The sequence below is a fragment of the Eulemur rufifrons genome, chromosome 20 (genome assembly GCF_041146395.1).
Source record: "Eulemur rufifrons isolate Redbay chromosome 20, OSU_ERuf_1, whole genome shotgun sequence".
NCBI lineage: Eukaryota > Metazoa > Chordata > Mammalia > Primates > Lemuridae > Eulemur > Eulemur rufifrons.
In genome coordinates, this window is record NC_091002.1 from 21,902,507 (window position 1) to 21,922,713 (window position 20,207).

Genomic DNA, 20,207 nt, shown 5'->3' on the forward strand with positions numbered 1-20,207 from the left:
TGTATATCTTCTTTAGAGAAACGGTCTATGTAGATCCTTTACCCATTTTAAAATTTGTTTTTTGTTGTTGAGTTGCAAGAGTTCTTTTTATATTCTAGCTATCATAACCTTATCAGGGAAGTGATTTGCAAATATTTTCTCCCATTCTGTGGGTTATCTTTTCACTTTTCTTTTTTGAAAGAGACAGGGTCTTGCTTGCTCTGTCTCCCAGGCTGGATTGCATGGTCAGATCATAGCTCACTGTAATTGTAACCTCAAACTCCTGGGCTCAAGGGATCCTCCTGCCTCAGCCTTCCAAGTAGCTAGGACTACAGGCAAATGCTACTAGATCTGGCTCATTTTTCACTTTCTTGATAGTATTCTTTGAAGCACAAATGTTTTTTTTAACTTTGATGAAGTTGATTTTATTTACTTCAGTTGTGTGTGATTTTAGTGTCATGTCCAAGAAACCATTGGTTAATACAAGGTCATGGAGATTTACACATGTGTTTTGTTCTTCTAAGAGTTTTATAGTTTTAGCTTTTAAATTTAGGTCTTTAATCCATGTTGAGTTAATTTTTCTTTTTTTTAATGTTTTAATTTTATTTTAAAAAGGCTGGTTAAGTGAAGCAGTGGGAGTACAGAAGGAACAAAGGAATCTATAACTGGTTGTGATCAATTAGTTGTAAAACACCACTGCGCTAGGACCAACCAACACATTGAGTTAATTTTCAGTGTGCTGTGAGATAAGGGTTCAATTTCCTTCTTTTTTTTGCATTTGGATATCCAGTTATTGCAGCACCATTTGTTGAGAATTCTTTCCCCATTGAATTATCTCAGTACCATTGTTGAAAATTGGTTGTCTACAAATGTATGGGTTTATTTGGATTCTCAATTCTATTTCATTGATATATGTGTCTATCCTTATGCTAGTACTACACAATCTTGATTACTTTAGTTTTGTAGTAAGTTTTAGGATTAAGAAGTATGTCATCCAACTTTGTTCTTCTCTTTCAAGATTGTTTTGGCTGTTCAAGGTCCCTTGCACACTCATATGTATTTTAGGATCAGGTGGTCAATTTCTGCAGAAGGGGCTGGGATTTTGATAAGGGCTGTGTTGAATCTGTAGTAATTTGCAGATTTGGGGGAGTATTGCCATCGTAACAATATTAAGTCTTGTAATCCATGAACATGGGATGCCTTTCCATTTACTGTCATATCTTTACAAATTTCTCTTGATGATGTTTTGTAGTTTTCAGTGTGCAAATCTTCCTTTGTTAAATTTGTCCCTAAGTATTTCATTTTTTTAATGCTATAATACATGGAATTTTTAAAATTTCATTTTCAGAGTGTTCATTGGTAGTTGAACTGTTTTTACTCACAACACTTCTGACACCAAATATTGTGGGTTTCTTCTTCATACTAACCAATTCTTCAACTCTCTGGACACCAGCTGGGCATCCTACAATTGAATTCATTTCCGACACTTACTACCTGGAGTTAGCATCAGACTCCACATGTTTGGGGCTCAGTCCCACAAGACTGCCCCCACTTCAGACACCAGTCACAAATATTGGGTCTCCTGCAGTTTTGTCCAACTTGGCTACAAATCAGGGGTTCCCACAGCCCTTCGCCATGTTTAATAATTTGCTGGAATGGCTCACAGAACTAAGAAGAACAGATTGCTTACCGTTACAGGTTCATTATACAGGATACAACTCAGGACAGGAAGAGTGTAACAGGGCAAGGTACTGGGGAGGAGGGCATGGAGCTTCCACGCCCTCTCCAGGCGTGCCGTCCTCCCATGTATTCACCAGAGGCTCTCCAAACCTGTTGTATAGGAGTCTCTACAGAGGCTACATCATGTAAGTGTGATAGATTAAATCACTGGCCATGGGTGATTAACTCAATTTCCAGCCCCCTTCCCCTCAGAGGTGGTGGAGTTGGGGCTGAAAATTCCAGCCCTCTAATCATGTCTTGGTCTTTCTAGTGAGCAGCCTCCATCCTGAAGGTATCTAGGGGCCCCTCGCCATCTCATTACCATGTAAAAGACACTCTTATCACTCTAGAGAGTCTAAGAGTTTAGGAGCTGTATGCCAGGAACCAAGGACAAAGACCAAACATTTATTATTATGTAACAGTAGAAATATAGCTCATTTTTGTATGATGGTATTATATATAGCAACCTTGCTGAAGTCAATTATTAACTGTTAGTTCTTTTATAAATACCATAGCCTTTTCTATGTGAAAAATTATGTTATCTATATATAGAGATAGTTTTGCTTCTTACTTTATAATTTGGATGCCATTTATTTATGTTAATTTTTACTTAAAAAAAAATAATCATTTCCTTGCCTAATTGCCCTGGCTGGAACCTCCAGGACAGTGTTGAATGGAGGTGATGAGGGAGGATCTCCTTGTCTTGATCCTGATCTTAGGAGAAAGCTTTCATTCTTTTGCCTTTAAATATGATGTTAGCTATGGATTTTTTTGGTAGAGGCCCTTTATGGCTTGCGGAAGCTCTCTTCTTCCTAGTTTCTTGAGGTGTTTTTTTATGAACGTCTGTTGGATTTTGTCAAATGCTATTTTATTGAGATGTCTTTTGTCGCTTAATTTGGAACTGTTCCTTAGCTTTTCCTTGTCTTCCATAACAGTGACATTTTTTGAGAGTCCAGGCCAGGTACTTCGTGTGTCTCATGATTACCTTCAGGTTATATGTTTTTGTCAGGAATACCAAGTATGTTGCATCCTTCTCAGTAACATCAGGAGATGTGTCATAGTTTTTTCCATCACTGGTAATATTAACTTCGACCACCTAGTTAAGGTAGCGTCTGCCAGTACTTTTTCCCATCATAAAGTTACTACTTTTCCCCTTTGTAATTAATATATTCATTAATAAGTAATTTGTGGGGTGCTGCTTTGGGACTGTGAATATTCTAGTCCTCATCAGACTTCTCACCTAGTACTTTTAACATTCACTGATGGCTGGGTGCGGTGGCTCACACCTAGCACTCTGGGAGGCTGAGGCAGGAGGATCACTCGAGGTCAGGAGTTCGAGACCAGCCTGAGCAAGAGTGAGACCCCCATCTCTACTAAAAATAGAAAGAAATTATCTGGACAGCTAAAATATATATAGAAAAAAAATTAGCCGGACATGGTGGCGTGTTCCTGTAGTCCCAGCTACTCGGGAGGCTGAGTCAGAAGGATCGCTTAAGCCCAGGAGTTTGAGGTTGCTGTGAGCTAGGCTGACGCCACGGCACTCACTCTAGCCCGGGCAACAGAGTGAGACTCTGTCAAAAAAAAAAAAAAAAAATCCACTGATGATTCAGTTATTATGATGATGGTTGCCAAATGGTGATTTTCTAACTCCTTCTAAATTCCTTTTACTTTTATTAGTTGGTAGACATGTTAGTTTTGGAGTTACTTCTTTTTTTTTTTTTTTTTTTTTTTGAGACAGAGTCTCACTCTGTTGCCCGGGCTAGAGTGAGTGCCGTGGCGTCAGTCTAGCTCACAGCAACCTCAAACTCCTGGGCTTAAGCAATCCTACTGCCTCAGCCTCCCGAGTGGCTGGGACTACAGGCATGCGCCACCATGCCCGGCTAATTTTTTGTATATATATATTTTAGTTGTCCATATAATTTCTTTCTATTTTTAGTAGAGACGGGGTCTCACTCTTGCTCAGGCTGGTCTCGAACTCCTGACCTCGAGCGATCCACCTGCCTCGGCCTCCCAGAGTGCTAGGATTACAGGCGTGAGCCACCGCGCCCGGCCTGGAGTTACTTCTTTGACATCCAAGTGGAGATGTTGAGTGGGTGGGAAGTGTGGAGTTCAGGGAAAGATACAGGTTGTAGATTTAGATGTGAGAGTAGTCAGTCTTATAGAAAGTTAAAGCCATAAGGCAGCTGAGGGTCCCCAAAGGTCCATATCCCCTGTTGGCCACAAGGGCTTTTCTGGGCCTGGGCTCCGCTGGTTGTGTGCTCGCTGTGCCTTTCACTGCCACAGCTCAGAGTGCTCCTGTTCACCCTTCAAAGCGCAGTTCAAGTATCACCTTCTCTGCAAACGATACCCTCCCCCCACAAGGTTCTTCATTTAGGAAATAGTTCTTGAGGCTCTACCCTGTGCTAAGCACTGAGACCTGGCGGAAAAACTCAATTCTTGCCCTTGGGAGCCCACCATTTTTCTTTTAAAGAGAAAGGGGTCTTGCTGTGTTGTCCAGGCTAGCATGCCGTGGTTATCCACAGGAGCGATCATAGCACACTGCAGCCTCAAACTCTTGGACTTAAGTGACCCTCCTGCCTTAGCCTCCCCAGAAGCTGGGACCACAGGGGCGTGCCACCTAAAGGTGAGAGCCCACCATCTTCTGGGCAGAGAGAGAGATTCACATATAATTACATAGATAAAAGCATTATCGCATCAGTGACAACAACAAAGAACAGCAACTGGCCTGGACCAGGTGCTTTGGTAGTTTCCCTGAGGAAGCGCCACTGACCCGAGAACAGAGGCAAAAGCAGATGCCAGCTGCATGGGGGGGCGGGGAGCCAGGGTGCCATGTGTGGGGCTTCACAGGGGATGGGCTGTCAGCACAGGTGTAGCCAGAGAGGTGGGCAGCAGCCTCCAAGGGCAAGGTGAAGAGGTCAGGTTTTCTCCTGCGGGAATGGGTAGGCTGCGAAGGGTTCTAAGCAGAGGGTGATGCAACCCAGCTGGCATTTTGAAAAGTGCCCCTTGGCTGCCATGTGGCAGGGGCAGGAAACACGACTTTAAATTTCTTTTATAAACCCCATTCCACTGCTGGTGCTCCTCAACAGCATTTACCCACGCAGGGTCCCCGTGTTCCTTGGCCCTCAGGCCCCTGGTGGCAGTGGCTTTGTCCTGCTGTCCTGGCTATAAGGCCCCTGGGCCCAGTGCTGCTCCTGGCAGTGGCTGAGCCTTCTCTGTGTCCCCTAGGCCAAGGGTGGGGACCCCATGACTGTGGAAACCTGCAACCCTGGGAAGTTTGGGGTTTCTAGATGGGAAGCCTGGGCCTCCCTGCTCTCAGACCTGCAGCCCCGTGTGGGGTTCTCGGGGACCCATGGGTGGCTCACAGTCTCTGCCCCCTGTGCCTCCTCCCTGGTTACCCTGCAGCCTTCAGAAGGGTGCCTCCTGTCTGTCCTGGTCCTCTGTCCCTCAGGGACTGGGCTTTGGAAATGCAGAAGCCGAGGACTTGTTCCCAGCTTCTCTGGGAAGCTGCTGTCAACCTTTCCCTGAAGTGACAAATGCCTCCCTGATGGAACAGGGTACAAGGACTTGGGCCATCATCTAAGGCATATTCTTGTCAAAACGGTTTATCTGAATCTGGTCATGATAAAACAGACAAGTCCAAATTATGAAACATTCTGTAAGATGCTTAGATACTTTAAAAAGCTAACATCTTGAAAAACAAAACGAAGGTGAGGAAGCATTTTGATTTAAAGAGGCTAAATAGAGACATGGTAACTGATAGCACTGACTGCTCTTTAATTGGGTCCTGAACAGATAAAAGAGAAAAGCCATAAAGGGCATGATTAGGGCAACTGGAGTATGGACTGTGCTTTAGGCAGTATTAATACTAGGGTCCGAGTGCCCTCCCAGGTGAGGGAGGTACTCCTTGGAACATTCCTTTGTCAAATTTGAGGGTGATAATGGTATGTGGTTGCACAGGAATGTCTTTGTTTTTAGGAGTTGCAGGGATGAAATATCAGTTTTCCATCAATTTTCACATGGCCGGGGGGAAAACTACACAGTGCGAATCCAAGAGGGGCAGTGCAAATGCGGCGATTCTGGCCAACAGCTATGTGGTGTTCATCACGCTGTTCCTTCAACCTGGGGAAGGGGTTGGTCCCTCTGCTGCTATGCCAGGAGGGCTGCACACTAGACACCCCCCACCCCGTCCTGTGCTTCAGATACAGGGAGGGCGGGATTCCCTGCGAGACCCCGGTCTGACGCTCAAGGCCCCTCCCCCTGCCACAGGGGAAACACTCAGGCTCTGAAGGGCTAAGGGTCCACTCCTGGTCCCCAAGGACCATCAGGGGTTGAGCTGGGCTGCTAGCTGGACAGTGGCCCTCAAGTCTAGCTTGGCCTCGCCTCTGCATGCTTTCACACCTCAGCATGTCTGGCTTCATGGTGGCTGCAGAAATGCCACTTAGCCTTCAGTCACCCCCAGCTAAGTGTCAGGGCAGGAATAGGTCAGGAAGGTGCCAGCCCAAAAGTTAATCAGAACCACTGTCACTTGCCACCAACACAGGTGTATTGGGATCCAGGGATGAAGGCAAGCTGCCCTGAGCACAGGGGGTCTGGGTCTGGCCCACGTGGGGAGAGGGGCTCACAGGGGGCCAGCTGGGGACAGGCTGGGCAGCCTGAGCATAGCTCCTAGGAAGGCAGGGGCAGTGTGTCCTCTGGGCCTGAGGTCACTGGCATCTTGGCTAGGTCGGGCAAAGGGAGAAGACCAGGTAACTGTGGCTGAGCCTGGTCCCAGAACTTTCTAAAAGGCAAGTTCCTTCCATCAGGGGTTGGCACCTGCTGTTCCTTCTGGCTGGAATGCACTTTCTCCAGCTCCCCCCGCTGTCCCCCACCGTCCCCCGCCCCAAGCTAGTTAATATTCGTCCTTCACCAGAAAGCTCCTGCCCAGACTGGGTTAGGGGCTATAGGTTCCTACAGCCTCATTTTGCTGCATCTTGTTTTTACCACCTGTCATAGACTTGAACTCATCTCTGCCAAGTTCATTATCTGTCTCCCGCACCAGAGGGTGAGCTCTGTGTGCAGCCTGCCGCGGGCCTGCCTGCACTGGGCCTGCTAGGGTAGGCGCTCAGTAGCTGCTTCAGTGCCTGCAGCTGTCAAGGTGGAAGCAGCTGCTGAGGGGCCCTGAGAACCCCATCCGGGAAGATGTGCAAATGGTCTGGGTCTGTGGAGGGGGTGTGACTTGTCAGCTGGAGTGGCTTTTATCAGTCATCTTGGCTCCCATCATAACAACTGTCTATTAAGCATTTATTTCTCGCGGGAAGCTGGTGAGGTCCATGTGGCATGCTCATCTTCAGGTGAGACAGTCAGCTTAGTGTTTGCCCAGGATCACAGAACTCGTGCATGATAGAGCTGGAATTATGGTTCGCACTCAAGTCAACCTGTCCCCAAAGAGCTGCCTTTTGGGCAGAGGTCTGGCTCAGTTTTCTGGGGGCGCCCACTCCCACCCTGCTCATCCCAGCCTGGCTCATCCCACTGCAATAACGCCATGAGCCCGTGGTACACGTTACCTCATTTATTCTCACAACATGCCTGTGAGGTAGGGAGGGGCAGGGACTGTCCCCATTTTACAGAGGAGGAAGTTGAGGCACACAGAGGTCAAGTGACTTGCCCAAGGTCACAGACGGCGGCCAAGCTGGAATGGGGCCCAGAGCAGGCCCTTGGTTCACCTGGGGGGGCCCCCCTGCAGCAAGCGCCGGACAAGAGGATGTCTCCAATGCCGTAGTCGTATACGCAGTATAGAGCCCCTCGTGTACTGAGCTCGCTGCTGGGCTTGGCCCCTGCCCAGATGGCCTGCCCTCACCCTGCCCTCCCCCACCCTGCCCTGCAGGCCCGGGCCATTGCAGCTCAGGGCTCGTGACACCCTGGGAGTGGGGATGGGGGAATGGGAGAGGGAAGGATGATTGGGGTAAAAAAAAAAAATAGAACAGAATAAAAAACTAAAGAGGCTGGGCAGATGGGCCCATGGGGTCCGGGGGTAAGGGTGGGAGACCAAAAAAAAAAGGGGGCTGCTTACACACAGGGTATATATTTTTACACACACTTGTACATACACCTAGATATAGTACATGTAAAAATATATGCTATTCACACACCCGCCTCCTGCCAGGTGCCCCGAGAGCCGGCGGCGGCGGCGCTGGTGGGCAGGGGTGAGCAGATGGGCGTTTGTTAAATATACACTCTAAGGTCTATGTGCATATGTACACATACGTACAGACATCGCCGCCTGTCCCTCGGTTACTATACACAGGCGTGGCCGAGGACAGACACAACCCCCTGGAAAATGGGGTCCCTCTCTCGCGTGCCCCCTGGAAGCCACTCTGAGTCCTAGATTTTGCTGAAGGAAGGAGGGGCTGGAGAGGAGGAGAAGGCGGGAGTCTGGAGCGTGGTAACTGTGGCTTCATCTCGTTTCCCCCTAAAGATAAAACCCCCTCATCTGCTCAGAGGCAAGTCCTGCGCGACACTGCCCAGGGCTGGCAGGTCCAGCGGGCACCCCCTGAGGAACCTCCATCTGCATATTGCGTGCGTGTGAGACCGTGTGTGAGCACTGGGTGGGGGAGGGAGGGGACACGTGTCCGTCACTCTGTCCTCTGGGCCCTCAACCGCAAAAAGAGTTGAGAACCAGAAAGCCGCTTGCCATGATGGTGACCACTGTGTGAGCTCTGAAGGGAAAAGAGAAAAACGTAAGAATGAAAATCCGAGGTCAGAGCAGGGGTAGCTGGGAAAAGAAGGAAGGACATGGCAGGTGCCCAAGGCTGCCCTTGGACTGTCGTCGTCTTGTAAACAAGCTAGTTTAAGTTCTCATCTGATAGAACAAGTAAAAAGACCGCAGTCTGGAGGCCGGGCCGGGAGTTGCCGACTGAAGTCCATCTATCTAGTCCACCACGGCCAGCGAGAGGAAAAAGAAAAGTGTTGTAGTTTTTGTGATTTTTGTTGACTTTTTGTGTGTGTGAAATCTTCATAACCTAAAGCTGAGAGGGACCCAGAAAAGCCAAATTGTGAGCCCTTGTATGCATCAATTTGAAAGTTGGCTCAGGGTCTCTAGACAGAATAACCTACTAAGGTTGAGAAAATTTTGTTCCATTTGCATTTAGTTTTCAGGTATGTGGGTTTTTTTTTTTAACGATTTCCAATTGTTTCCTTCCTCCTTCCAGGTCTCAGAGCCTGGTCTGTGCCTCCGGGACATAAATCTCGATGCTGTCCGCGCTCTCTGTGGCCGAGTTCTGCCGCACAGAAGCCGCCCGCTTGGCAGCCAGGAGTCTCTTGCGAGCCTCCTGACGCTGCTTGTCCCCGGCGTCGGAGGCCTTGTCGCGGCTCACTGCCGGCTTGGATTTGGCTGGCTTCTTTGGGACCGGAGGGGGTGGTTTCTTCTCGTCCTTTAGTGAGACAGTGAGGAGGGAACAAAAATAAAACAAAGGTGCCACGTTGTGTGTGGCACTACCCCCTACTGTATGCCGGCGCTGGAGCCTCCACCCCAGCCTCCCCGCACTGGGCACAAGCAACACACACTGGAATCAGGAAGCCACAGAAGCGATGATCGTGGGAATAGCACAAGGTATAGGAGCAAAAGCGAGCTTAGAATGTTCTAGCAGAAAAGGACGGACAGATCAGCTGTTCCCACCCCTGCTTTGAACCACTGGGAGCCTGAGTCACACAGCCAGAGACAGGACTTAAATTTAGGGCTTCCGACTCCCAGGTTGCATTTCACATGCTATTCTAGGGGATTAGGACTTACGAGGGTCACTGGCTTCCCCTGGTTTACAGAAGGAAGCCTCGGGGAAGAGGCTGGCCACCACAAGGAGGCAGAACTGGCTCCAGACCCCCGTACTCTTGGGGGCACAGCCCTGGAGAAGGGGCCATTTTGCTGCCTCCCAAGTTCCGATGGCCATGTCTACCACTGATGCTTGAGGCTGTGGGTGGCATGTCTCTCCCGGGGTCCCCCTTTTCTGAACATGCAGGGCAGGACAGCATGCTTCAGGGGGGCAGCCTCAACTACACAGAGCGAGCGGCATGCTGGACAAGTGCCAAGCATGGACCCCACGCGGTGATGGACGTGAGCCCCCAGCTCAAAGACGACACACGGAGAAGGGAGCCAAGCAGCACTGACCGATGTGGGCAGCGTTATTGCCGACCAGGAATTTGTCCCTGGACTTCCCCTCCGCACTGCTCCATGCTCACCTTCCTCTTCTCGGGGGTCTCCACCAGCTGCCAGCTGTTGGCCTTGAGGTGGTAGAGTTCATCAAACTTCATGCTGATGTCCTCGATGGACAGCTGTAGCAGGTCCCAGAACCCTGCCAGGTCCTGGGCTGTTGGACGTGGGTTGGCATCAGGGTTCTGTGGGCCAGAGGGGGATCAGTAGGGCCAGCAAGGCAGAGGCTTGTCCTGTCCCCCACCCCAAGCATGGTACCCCCGGCCTGTCAGCAGTGGGTAGGGGCTCTGGAGGCCTAGTCTTGCTCCCTTGTTCCCAGTGTCTGGGTCAGTATCTGTGTGAATGAATGAAGCCAGATCCCGGTCAGCCAGCCCTAATGGTGGGGACTCTTGGGACAAGGGGATGGTCCCATCATGAGAGTAGGCCCTGCACATACATGTGGACTGAGGCCACTGTCAAGGCCACCACTGCAGGGCTACCTTGAGGGAAGTGTTCATGTCTCTAATGTATGCCAGGTAGACAGCTAACTCGCTATTTTACAGGGAGGAAACAGAAGTTCTTGGCCATGGTCGTGCAGTGAAGCAGGAAGAAGCCTGGATTCACTCCCAGGTGAGTATGACCACAGAATCCATATTGTTTCCATCCCATAATGATTTTCCATGTCAACACCATCCCCAATCTCTACAGGTCCCGGAGACATTCTCCATTGCCTGCACCCCCAGGAATACACAGCCCCTGGCTGGATGGAGAGAGACTCCCCCAGGAAAGGCCGCCTAGGACTCTGCTTCTGGTCCTCGCACGCAAGCCCTCCTATCAGGTAGGTAAGGGGAGGGAGGAGGAGACCCACCCTAACCCTAGTGGTGGTATTTCTTTAGTTCTTACCTTGGGTGTCATCTTAGATACAGAATATATTTCATATAAATAAAGTTTATATAAAAAGCTAATTGACTTTTAACTTTCACGTGACTATTTCACATAGAGTTCCATTTTCTATTTAAAAGGCATCAGATTTGATTAGGGGGTGGCAGGGCCATTCCTGGCCCCATTCTTGTGCTAGACACTGACGGCATTGCCATCGTCAGTGGTCGGGGAGGTGTAGAGGGGCTGGCTGGCGCACGGGCAGGCCCGTCCAGCCAAAGGCTGGAAACCTTCCTGTGGAGGAGGAAGAATCACACTCACCAAGTTTTGCTCACAGAGGCCCCGGAACTGCTGGAATTTCTGGGACATCAATAGCTGGGCACTGCCCACAGCACTGAGGACTTTTCCTAAGACTGAGAAAGAGAAGGTAGAAAAAGACTGATTTAGCATTGAACCTGGTTTTCTGGGGTGGAAAGTGGGATCAGGGTCATCTCCCCCTGCACTCCCTTAGGATAGAAACATTATTTGGTGATGGCAGTGAGTTGTCATTGTATTTACACATTAATCCATTTTCATTGAGAAAAATGCAAACAACACAGATAAACTGAACCCCATCTCATAGTTCCTAAGGACATTTTATGGCAATAAATTTGAAAAAATTGAGCTTAAATGGAAAACTTTTCCAGAAAAACATAAATTACCATCATGGACTCAAGAAGAAAGGGAAAGTCTGATTAGATCATTAAGTATTTTTTAGAAATTGAAGTAGATATCAGAAATCTTCCCAGAAAAAAAAACCAGGCCTAGGTAATTTTATAGGTGGAGTTTTATAAAACCTTCCCATGTAAGAATTCCTGCCAGCCTAGGACACTTAAAAGAGCTCATCAAGGTAGAATTCGCCTCATTAAGAAATTAGTAAATAAAAAGGAACCCACACAGGACCTAAACAAAGACATTACAGGAACAGCAAATGGCACATGAACTTTTACCAGAAAATTGTTGCCAGGGAATTGACGAAAATTATGACAGCCATGAATATGTAAAAGTCAGGTTCAAAGCAGAGAGAGAGAGAGATGCTCCAAAAAGAGATAGAAAGACAATAGAAGGAGATAAAACAGGGGCTCTGGAATTAGAGCAAGAGAAAAATCAGGCCATCACAGAAACCAGGGCCACACTGGAAGTGGCACAAAGATTAAACTCTGTAGAGAATTCTTCCAGCAAGGACAGGGAGGGTGGGACTGAAAGACCCCGGCATAAATGCTTAAACTCCTTGATTAACAAAACAAAATACATTTAAAACTCAATAGCTGAACTGGAGGGAGGGGAATGAGCCCCCAGGCAGATAGTGGAGACATAAGTCTGCCTTGGTCTACAGTATAGTGGGAATAAAAGGAAAAGTCTCTCCTGAAAATCCCTAACTTATGTAAGACTGCACTCAGTTATGTTATAAGAAATAGAAGCAGGAGGCCGGGCGCGGTGGCTCACGCCTGTAATCCTAGCACTCTGGGAGGCCGAGGCGGGTGGATTGCTCAAGGTCAGGAGTTCGAGACCAGCCTGAGCGAGACCCCGTCTCTACTAAAAATAGAAAGACATTATATGGACACCTAAAAATCTATATAGAAAAAATTAGCCGGGCATAGTGGCGCATGCCTGTAGTCCCAGCTACTCGGGAGGCTGAGGCAGGAGGATCGCTTAAGCCCAGGAGTTTGAGGTTGCTGTGAGCTAAGCTGACGCCACGGCACTCACTCTAGCCTGGGCAACAAAGTGAGACTCTGTCTCAACAAAAAAAAAAAAAAAAAAAAAAGAAATAGAAGCAGGAAATAAATGTATTAAAAAGGAGAAACTATCAAAGAGATTGATGGAGACACAGAAGAGAAAATATATGCATCAGAGTTCTAAAAGAGGACAGAAAGCATGGAAGAAAAGAAATATTCAAAGAGATCATGGTTAAGAATTTTCCAGAAATGGCCTGGCATGGTAGCTCCAAGCTGCCTGTAATCCTTGCTACTCAGGAAGCTGAGGTGGGAGGATCGCTTGAGCGTGGGAGTTTGAGGCTGCAGTGAGCTATTAATACGATCTTACTCCAGCCTAGGCAACAGAGCAAGACTCTGTCTCCCCGCCCCCCCCAAAAAGATCAAAGATTAAAACTATAAAACTCTAAGATGAAGACATAAGAACACCTTGGATTTGGCAATGGTTTCTTAAAGAAGACCCCAAAAGCACAGGCAACAAAAGAAAAAAATAGATAGATTGCATTACAATTGAAAACTTTTTTTAATGTATCAGAAGACAGTATGAAGAAATGAAAAGACAACCTACAGAATGGGAGAAAATATCTGCAAATCATATATCTGATAAGGGTTTAATATCCAGAATATATAAGAATTCCTACAACTCAACAAAAAGATTAACAACCCAATTTAAAAATGGGCAAGAACTTAAAAAGACATTTCTCTAAAGGTATATAAATGGCCAGTAAGTAAGTATGCTCAACATAGTCATGGGGCAACTGCAAATCAAAACTACAATTAGATTTCATACCCATTAAGATGGCTATAAAAAAAAAAACAAACCTGAAAACAAGTGTTGTAAACACTTAGAGAAATTGGAACCACGTGCATCACTGGTGGGACTGTAAAATGATGCAGCTGCTGTGAACAACAGTTTGGTGGTTCCTCAAAAGATTAGACATGGAATTACCATATGATCCACCAATCTAATTCTGGGTATAAACCCAAAAGAATTGCAAACAAGAGACTTAAACGGATACTTGTACACCAATGTTATAACAGCATTATTCACAGTAGCCAAAAGGTGGAACTAACCCAAGTGCCCATCAATAGATGAATGGATAAACAAAAATGTGGTATATACATACAATGTATACATACTAATGGAATATTATTCAGTCATAAAAATTAATGAAGTTCTGATACATACTACATTGGACAAACCCTAAAAACATGCTAAGTAAAACAAGTCAGACACAAAAGGATAAACATTGTGTGATTCCACTTAGAAAGTAGATTAGAGGTTACCAGGGGCTAGGGGGTAGGAATAGGGGTTACCGCTTAATAGGTACAGAATTTCTATCTGGGGTGATGAAAAAGTTTTGGAGATAGATAGTGGTGATGGTTGCACAACGTTGTGAATGTCATTAATGCCACTGAACTGTATGCTTAAAAATACTTAAAACAGCCCCCAATTTTATGTTAAATGTTTTACTACTATTAAAAAATGATAAAGGAGAAAAGGGATAAGAGAAAAAATAGAAAGTATAAGACAAAATTGTAGAAATTAATCTAAATACATTAATAATTTCATCTTAAATGAATTAAATTCTCCAACTAAAATAAACCTATTTTCAGGCTGCATAAAAAACCACCACCACCCAGATTTATGATATATGCTATTGACCAGAGACAAACCTAAAACCTAAGGACACAGAAAGGTTATATTATAAATGAAAAAAATGGAAAAAGGTACACCAGGTAAATACTAAAAACGATATATATACCTCTCTCTCTTAGTAGCTAACAGGTAAAGCAGACCCAAAAAAATCAGTAATTCGGAGAATATTTGATTCACTTAACAAGCTTGATCTAATGGACATAATATAGAAGTCTAAACCCAATAGCTATAAAATTTACTTTCTTCTCACACATGGAACATTCATTAAAACTAACCACATTCTCGGCCATAAAATGTGCAATGAATTTCAAAGAACTGGGTATCATATAGATCATGTTTTTTGACATTAATATAATTAGGTTCAAAACCAGTACTGAAAACATAACTAATAAATCCCCACATGTATTAAAAACACAGAGTTCTAAATAACCCACCAGTCAAAAGACATCTCAGTGCAAGTTGCGTATCTTGTCAGAGAAATGCATAGGCTTCAAATTTATTAAAAAAAAAAGATAGGCTAAGAAAGAAATTAGCTAAGGATCTAATTTGAGACATTAGTAAAGGAACAATGCAATTACCCCAAGGAGAAATTTGTAAAACAAAATAATAGAAGATTAATAAAATTAACAAATGCTGCCAGACGGGTCAAGATAGAAGACAGGTGCAAATAGAGATTAGGAATGAATAAAGGACCATAAAACATGAATACACTGAAAAGATACTCAAAAAAAAACAAGCTCTATAAAACAAAGAAATAAAAGATAATTCTGTTTTTAAACTCCTTCAGAAACTATGAAAAAAGAAAACATCCCGCACTCATTTTATGAAGCAATAGCCTTGGTACTACAATAGAACAAGGGATGAAAAAAGCAAAATTACAGGCCGGGCGCGGTAGTTCACGCCTGTAATCCTAGCACTCTGGGAGGCCAAGGCAGGAGGATCACTTGAGCTCAGGAGTTCGAGACCAGCCTGAGCAAGAGCAAGACCCCATCTCTACTACAAATAGAAAAAATTAGCTGGGCGTGGTGGCACGCGCCTGTAATCCAAGCTACTCCAAAGGCTGAGGCAGGAGGATCGCTTGAGCTCAGGAGTTTGAGGTTGGCTGTGAGCTAGGCTGATGCCGCCGGTACTCTAGCCCAGGTGACAGAGTGAGACTCTGTCTCAAAAAAAAAAAAATTACAAGCTAACTTCTCACGAACAAAGACAAAATTATTAAATTAGATATTAAATCCAGTGAAATAATATATCACAATTCAACTGGCCTTATTCTAAGAATGCAAGATTGATTCAAAATTAGAAAATTCTAATGTCTTCTGATTCTGGCCATGAGAAACCAGTCAGTATCAGACAAACTTAACAGTCTAACAAAGAACAAATTTTAAAAAACAAAATAAAATATCAATAACAAATCTCATATTTAAGATATTAAAAATTACCAACACAACCAGAATTTGAGAGGCAAAAATCCCAATTAGAAGGGAAACAATAGGTAAATCTGATATTCTGTACTACCCCAAGGCGCCTCCCAATTTACAAGCAAGCAGCACAAGGCTGAGAAGCAAAGCAGAAAGTGGTGGTAAAGAGGCTGAGAAGCTGAGCACAGCATAGGGCAATTTCATGGGGAAGGAGACAAAAATTGAAATTCAGAGCTATCGAGGTAGAAACAAGGAAAGTACATTAAGCTGAGCAAAGCTTTCGGCAGTCCTTAAGGTGTGAGAGAGGACAATTGGAGCTTAGAGTCTGCCACGGAGGAGGGACTTGAAAAATACCACTGGATATTACTGGGACTCCCTGAAGGGTGCACACACACTGGATTAGGGGCAAACTAGAAAGAATGCAACAAATGAGTTTAATAGATTAGTCACAGCTAAACTATAAAATAATCCAGTAGGAAATATCCAGACTGGGGCCTAAAGGGGAAAAGAAGAGAAAATACAGAAAAGGAAGAAACAAATAAGACATAGTAGTCTAACACATGTGTAATTGGAGTCCAGGAGAGAAGAAATAAAACGGAGCAGATATTTGAAGAAAGAATGGCCAAGACTTTTCTGAAATTTATGAAAGATTTTTAAGATTCAAGAAGCTGGGGGTGGGGAGCGAGGGGGACACAATCTTCAGAAGAGCGGCAGGAAGACCCAGCAGCTTCCATTTCAATAGACTGGAAACCAGAACACAATCAAAGACATTTATAGAGTGTTGAAAGAAGATCAGTGTTAACCTAGCATTCTACACCTATTAAAAATATATTAAAAGAAGAAGGAAAAATACAGACATTTAAAGATAAATATGGCATCAAAATAACACTAAAGGGAATTCCTCAGGCACAAGGAAAGTGATCCTAGGTAGAAGTAAAGAAATACAGAAGAGAGGAGTAAATATGTATAAAATAATGTCTCACAGTATTTAGAATACATATAGAACTAAAATAGTGCAGCAATTGTACATAAGTCTGGGGGGGAATAAATGGAATCAAAGTGTTCTAAGGTCCTTCAACTAGGAAGTGATAAAGGCATTTGTTCAGTCTTTACAAAGTCAAGGATGCAGGCTGTCATCTCTAGAATTTAATAAGTTACTACTAAAAGAATTTAGTAAGTTCACAGGAGAAAACTGGAAAGAAATACTTGATTAATCCAAAAAGCAAGAAGGAGAAAAATCTATTAATAAAATTTATCACATTACTAGATTAAGATAAACCATATGATTACCTAAATAGATACAGTAAAAAATTCTAGTCAATTCAACAATTTTCTTAACCAGAACAAGAACATCTACAAAAAAACCTACAGTAAGCATTAAATTGAACGGTGCAATGTTAAAAGCAATTGCTTGAGCTACAGTCACGCCACTGCACTCTAGCCTGGGCAACAGAGCAAGACCCTGTCTCAAAAACAAGCAAACAAAAACCAATTCCTTATTTACAGATAAGTTTTAGAGAATATAGTAAGGTTTCCAGATATAAGATCAATATAACAGTCAGGAGCATTTAATCGACAATAAAGAGAAAATCCAATAAAAAAGATACCATTTATAAAAACATCCCTCCAAAATTAAAACACTAATCTAACAAATCTGAAAAAAAAAAAAAAACCCACAGAACTTTTATGTAGGAGATTTTTAAATTCAATTGAAATACACTAAAGACGACCTAAATAAATGGAGAGACGTTATCATATTCTTGGACAGAAAAGACTCAATTCATAAAGATGTCAATTTCCCCCCAAATTCATCTATAGATTTACTACAATTCCAATCAAATTGTCAACATAGACCTTGAAAAGTTGATTCTAAAAAATTTATATGGAAGAGCAAAGAGGCAAGACACTCTTAAAGAAGAATAAGGTTGGGGGAACTTATCCTTCCCATTATGAAGACTCATTATATATTTATAATAATGAAGAAAGTGTGATTTTGGCCTAGGGAGAGACTAATGGAACAGAACAGAAAGCTCAGATCAATACATATGGGACACCTGATGTTTGTCAAAGCTGGATTGAATACAAGTAGGATAAGAATGGACATTTTTATAAACTATATCCAGCAAGAAGAAATGTATGATAGAGCCTCACCTCTCTCTCCCTTTAGAAAAATCAATTCCAGGAGATCAAGGACTTAAATGTAAAAGGCAAAACTTGAAAACTGTTACAAGAAAACAATAAAATATCTTTTCGACTTTCGGAGAAGCACAGATACTTTTAAATGCAAACCATAAAGGACAAGACTGATAAATTTATACTAAAATGAAGAACATTTGCTGATTTAAGATACCATATTCTGATGCTTAATAAGGTGTGAGCCAAAAGAAAAACCATATGGCCGGGTGCAGTGGCTCACGCCTGTAATCCTATCACTCTGGGAGGCGGAGGCAGGAGGATCTCTTGAGGTCAGGAGTTTGAGACCAGCCTGAGCAACAGTGAGACCCTGTCTCTACTAAAAAAAAAGAAAAAGAAAAAACATAAAAGATACCATAAAGAAAGTATAAAGACAATTCACAAACTGGGAGAAGAGATCTATAATACATTTTGTCTGGAACTTCTAACAAAAGTTCCAGAATCCAGGTATATAAAGATCACCTATGGGTCAATTAAGAAAAAGGGAACCTAATAGAAAAATAAGCAAAAGACATGAACAGGGATTTCACATATGAGGAAACATAAATGGCTAATATATGAAAAGATGCTCAATTTCATTAGCCAGTGAAATATAAATTATTAATATAACCACTATTTCATATCTGTAGATTGGGGTAAGAACAACCTCTTACATACCGCACTTTTGCTGTTTGGACCGCACTGTGGAATCCAGCAGCACTTTGAAAGATGAGCAGAGATCTTGGGAATGGAAGCCAATTATGTCATCAAACCTCAAGAAAACAAAGCCTGGTGCTCCAAGCATCACCATCTCAGACATTCTTGAACTTGGGCAAAATAAACATCTTGTTCAAGCCACTTTTTCTTATCTTTTAATGTTATTCATCAACAAACCTAATTCCAATTAATATAGCCTCAAAACTAGAAAGGGTGGAAATAGAGATATGAGTGTGTTAATCCCAAAAGAAGGCAAGAAGAGAGAGGAAGACAAGGGACTTCTAAAAAGTACAAAAATGCCTCAACATGTTAGTAATAAACCCAAACATACAGAAATCACAATGTAAATGGACTACATTGTCTAATTCTGAAATAAGAGACTGGATAAAACACAAAACCCAGGTATATATGCTGATTGTAAGAGGCATGATTAATAAGGAGAGTGAAAGGTTAAAAGTAAAAAGGAAACAGACATACCAGACAAACACCAACCAAAGGAAAGCTGCTACACAGTAATCATAATACATAAGACTCTCAGGCAAACACAAATATACATTCTGAAAAATAGAGTGGCTCACTAAACATTCACCAGGAATAGTAAAATTCTAAACTTCATGCATCTAATATATCTTCAAAATATATAAAGCAAAATTTGACAGAATTCTAAGGAGAAATGGACAAACTCATTATTTTATAGAAAGTGGAGTGATAGACATACTCCCTAAATAGCAACACAATTATACTGAAAACACAACAACAAACTCATCTTCTGGATGAACACACCCCTCCCCCATTCCAGTCCTGCTTCCACACCTAATCTCAACGGGCCTTGGAGCTGATGAGTGGGATGACTATTTCAGATCTGCTCTCTGCAAACCCTCCCGTCCTCCACACCTCCTCACCCTGAGGTGATCTCTGCAGCCACCTGCCACACCTCTCCTCAGACTTGGCCTGCCTCCTGTCATTGAGGAGGAACTATCCGTTCTCCACTCGGGCACTAATTCCACCCCTCACCCACCTAGGAACAAGCCCAACAGTTGCTGCTTTTCTCTCCTGCATAATGAATGCTTCTTCTCGAACAAGGTCATTCCCAACAACATATAAACATGCTTCTATTGCTCCATTAAAAAAAAAACCCCAAAACAGAAAACCTTCTCCTTTGGCTCTGTATCTCTCCATTTCCAAAGTTCATCCCTGAAGTGGTCTATACTTGCAGTCTCCAATTACTCCCCTCTGTTTCCTTCCATCAGGACGCCCCACCCCTGCCCTACCGTCACCATTCCGCCAAAATGGCTCCTCAAGGTCTCTAACGACCTCTGCATTTCCATATCTGGCTTGGTGTGCCCACTGGCTGTCTTCCACACAGTGGATTCTCTCTTCCTGAAAACTTTTAGTTGGCTTCCAATCGCCTTTCCCTTGATCCTGCTGTTAATTCCTTCCCAATGTTAACTACTGGTGTCTCGGGGCTCAGTCCTCGATTGCTGGTCTTCTCTACCCCTTAAACATTCTTGTCTCTCTTTTTTTTTGGGGGGGGGGGGGGACAAGGTCTTGCTCTGTCACCCAGGCTAGAGTGCAATGGTGTGATAATAGCTCACTGCTGTCTTGAACTCCTAGGCTCAAATGATCCTCCCGCCTCAGCCTTCCGAGTAGCTGGGACTATAGGCGTGAGTTACTACGCCCGGCTCTCATCTCATTTTTCACCTTTATCTTTACTCTGATGACTCCCAAATATTATCTTCAAAGTGGACTTATCC

General features: G+C 44.1%; 1 protein-coding gene across 5 annotated transcripts in view; it reads right to left on the minus strand.

Annotated features, from left to right (window-relative positions):
- Window positions 1–7,247: 7,247 nt before the first annotated feature.
- DLGAP4 (DLG associated protein 4) overlaps window positions 7,248–20,207 on the minus strand; it is an 81,635-nt gene continuing 68,675 nt past the window's right edge. For all 5 annotated transcript variants that reach the window (XM_069495929.1, XM_069495927.1, XM_069495928.1 and 2 more), the window contains 3 exons: window positions 11,060–11,151; window positions 9,910–10,065; window positions 7,248–9,107 (listed from right to left, as the gene is read on the minus strand). In XM_069495929.1, the coding sequence (XP_069352030.1) occupies window positions 8,889–9,107; window positions 9,910–10,065; window positions 11,060–11,151 (467 nt within the window). In that variant the 3' untranslated portion in view covers window positions 7,248–8,888. The remainder of the gene's footprint in view (window positions 9,108–9,909; window positions 10,066–11,059; window positions 11,152–20,207) is intronic.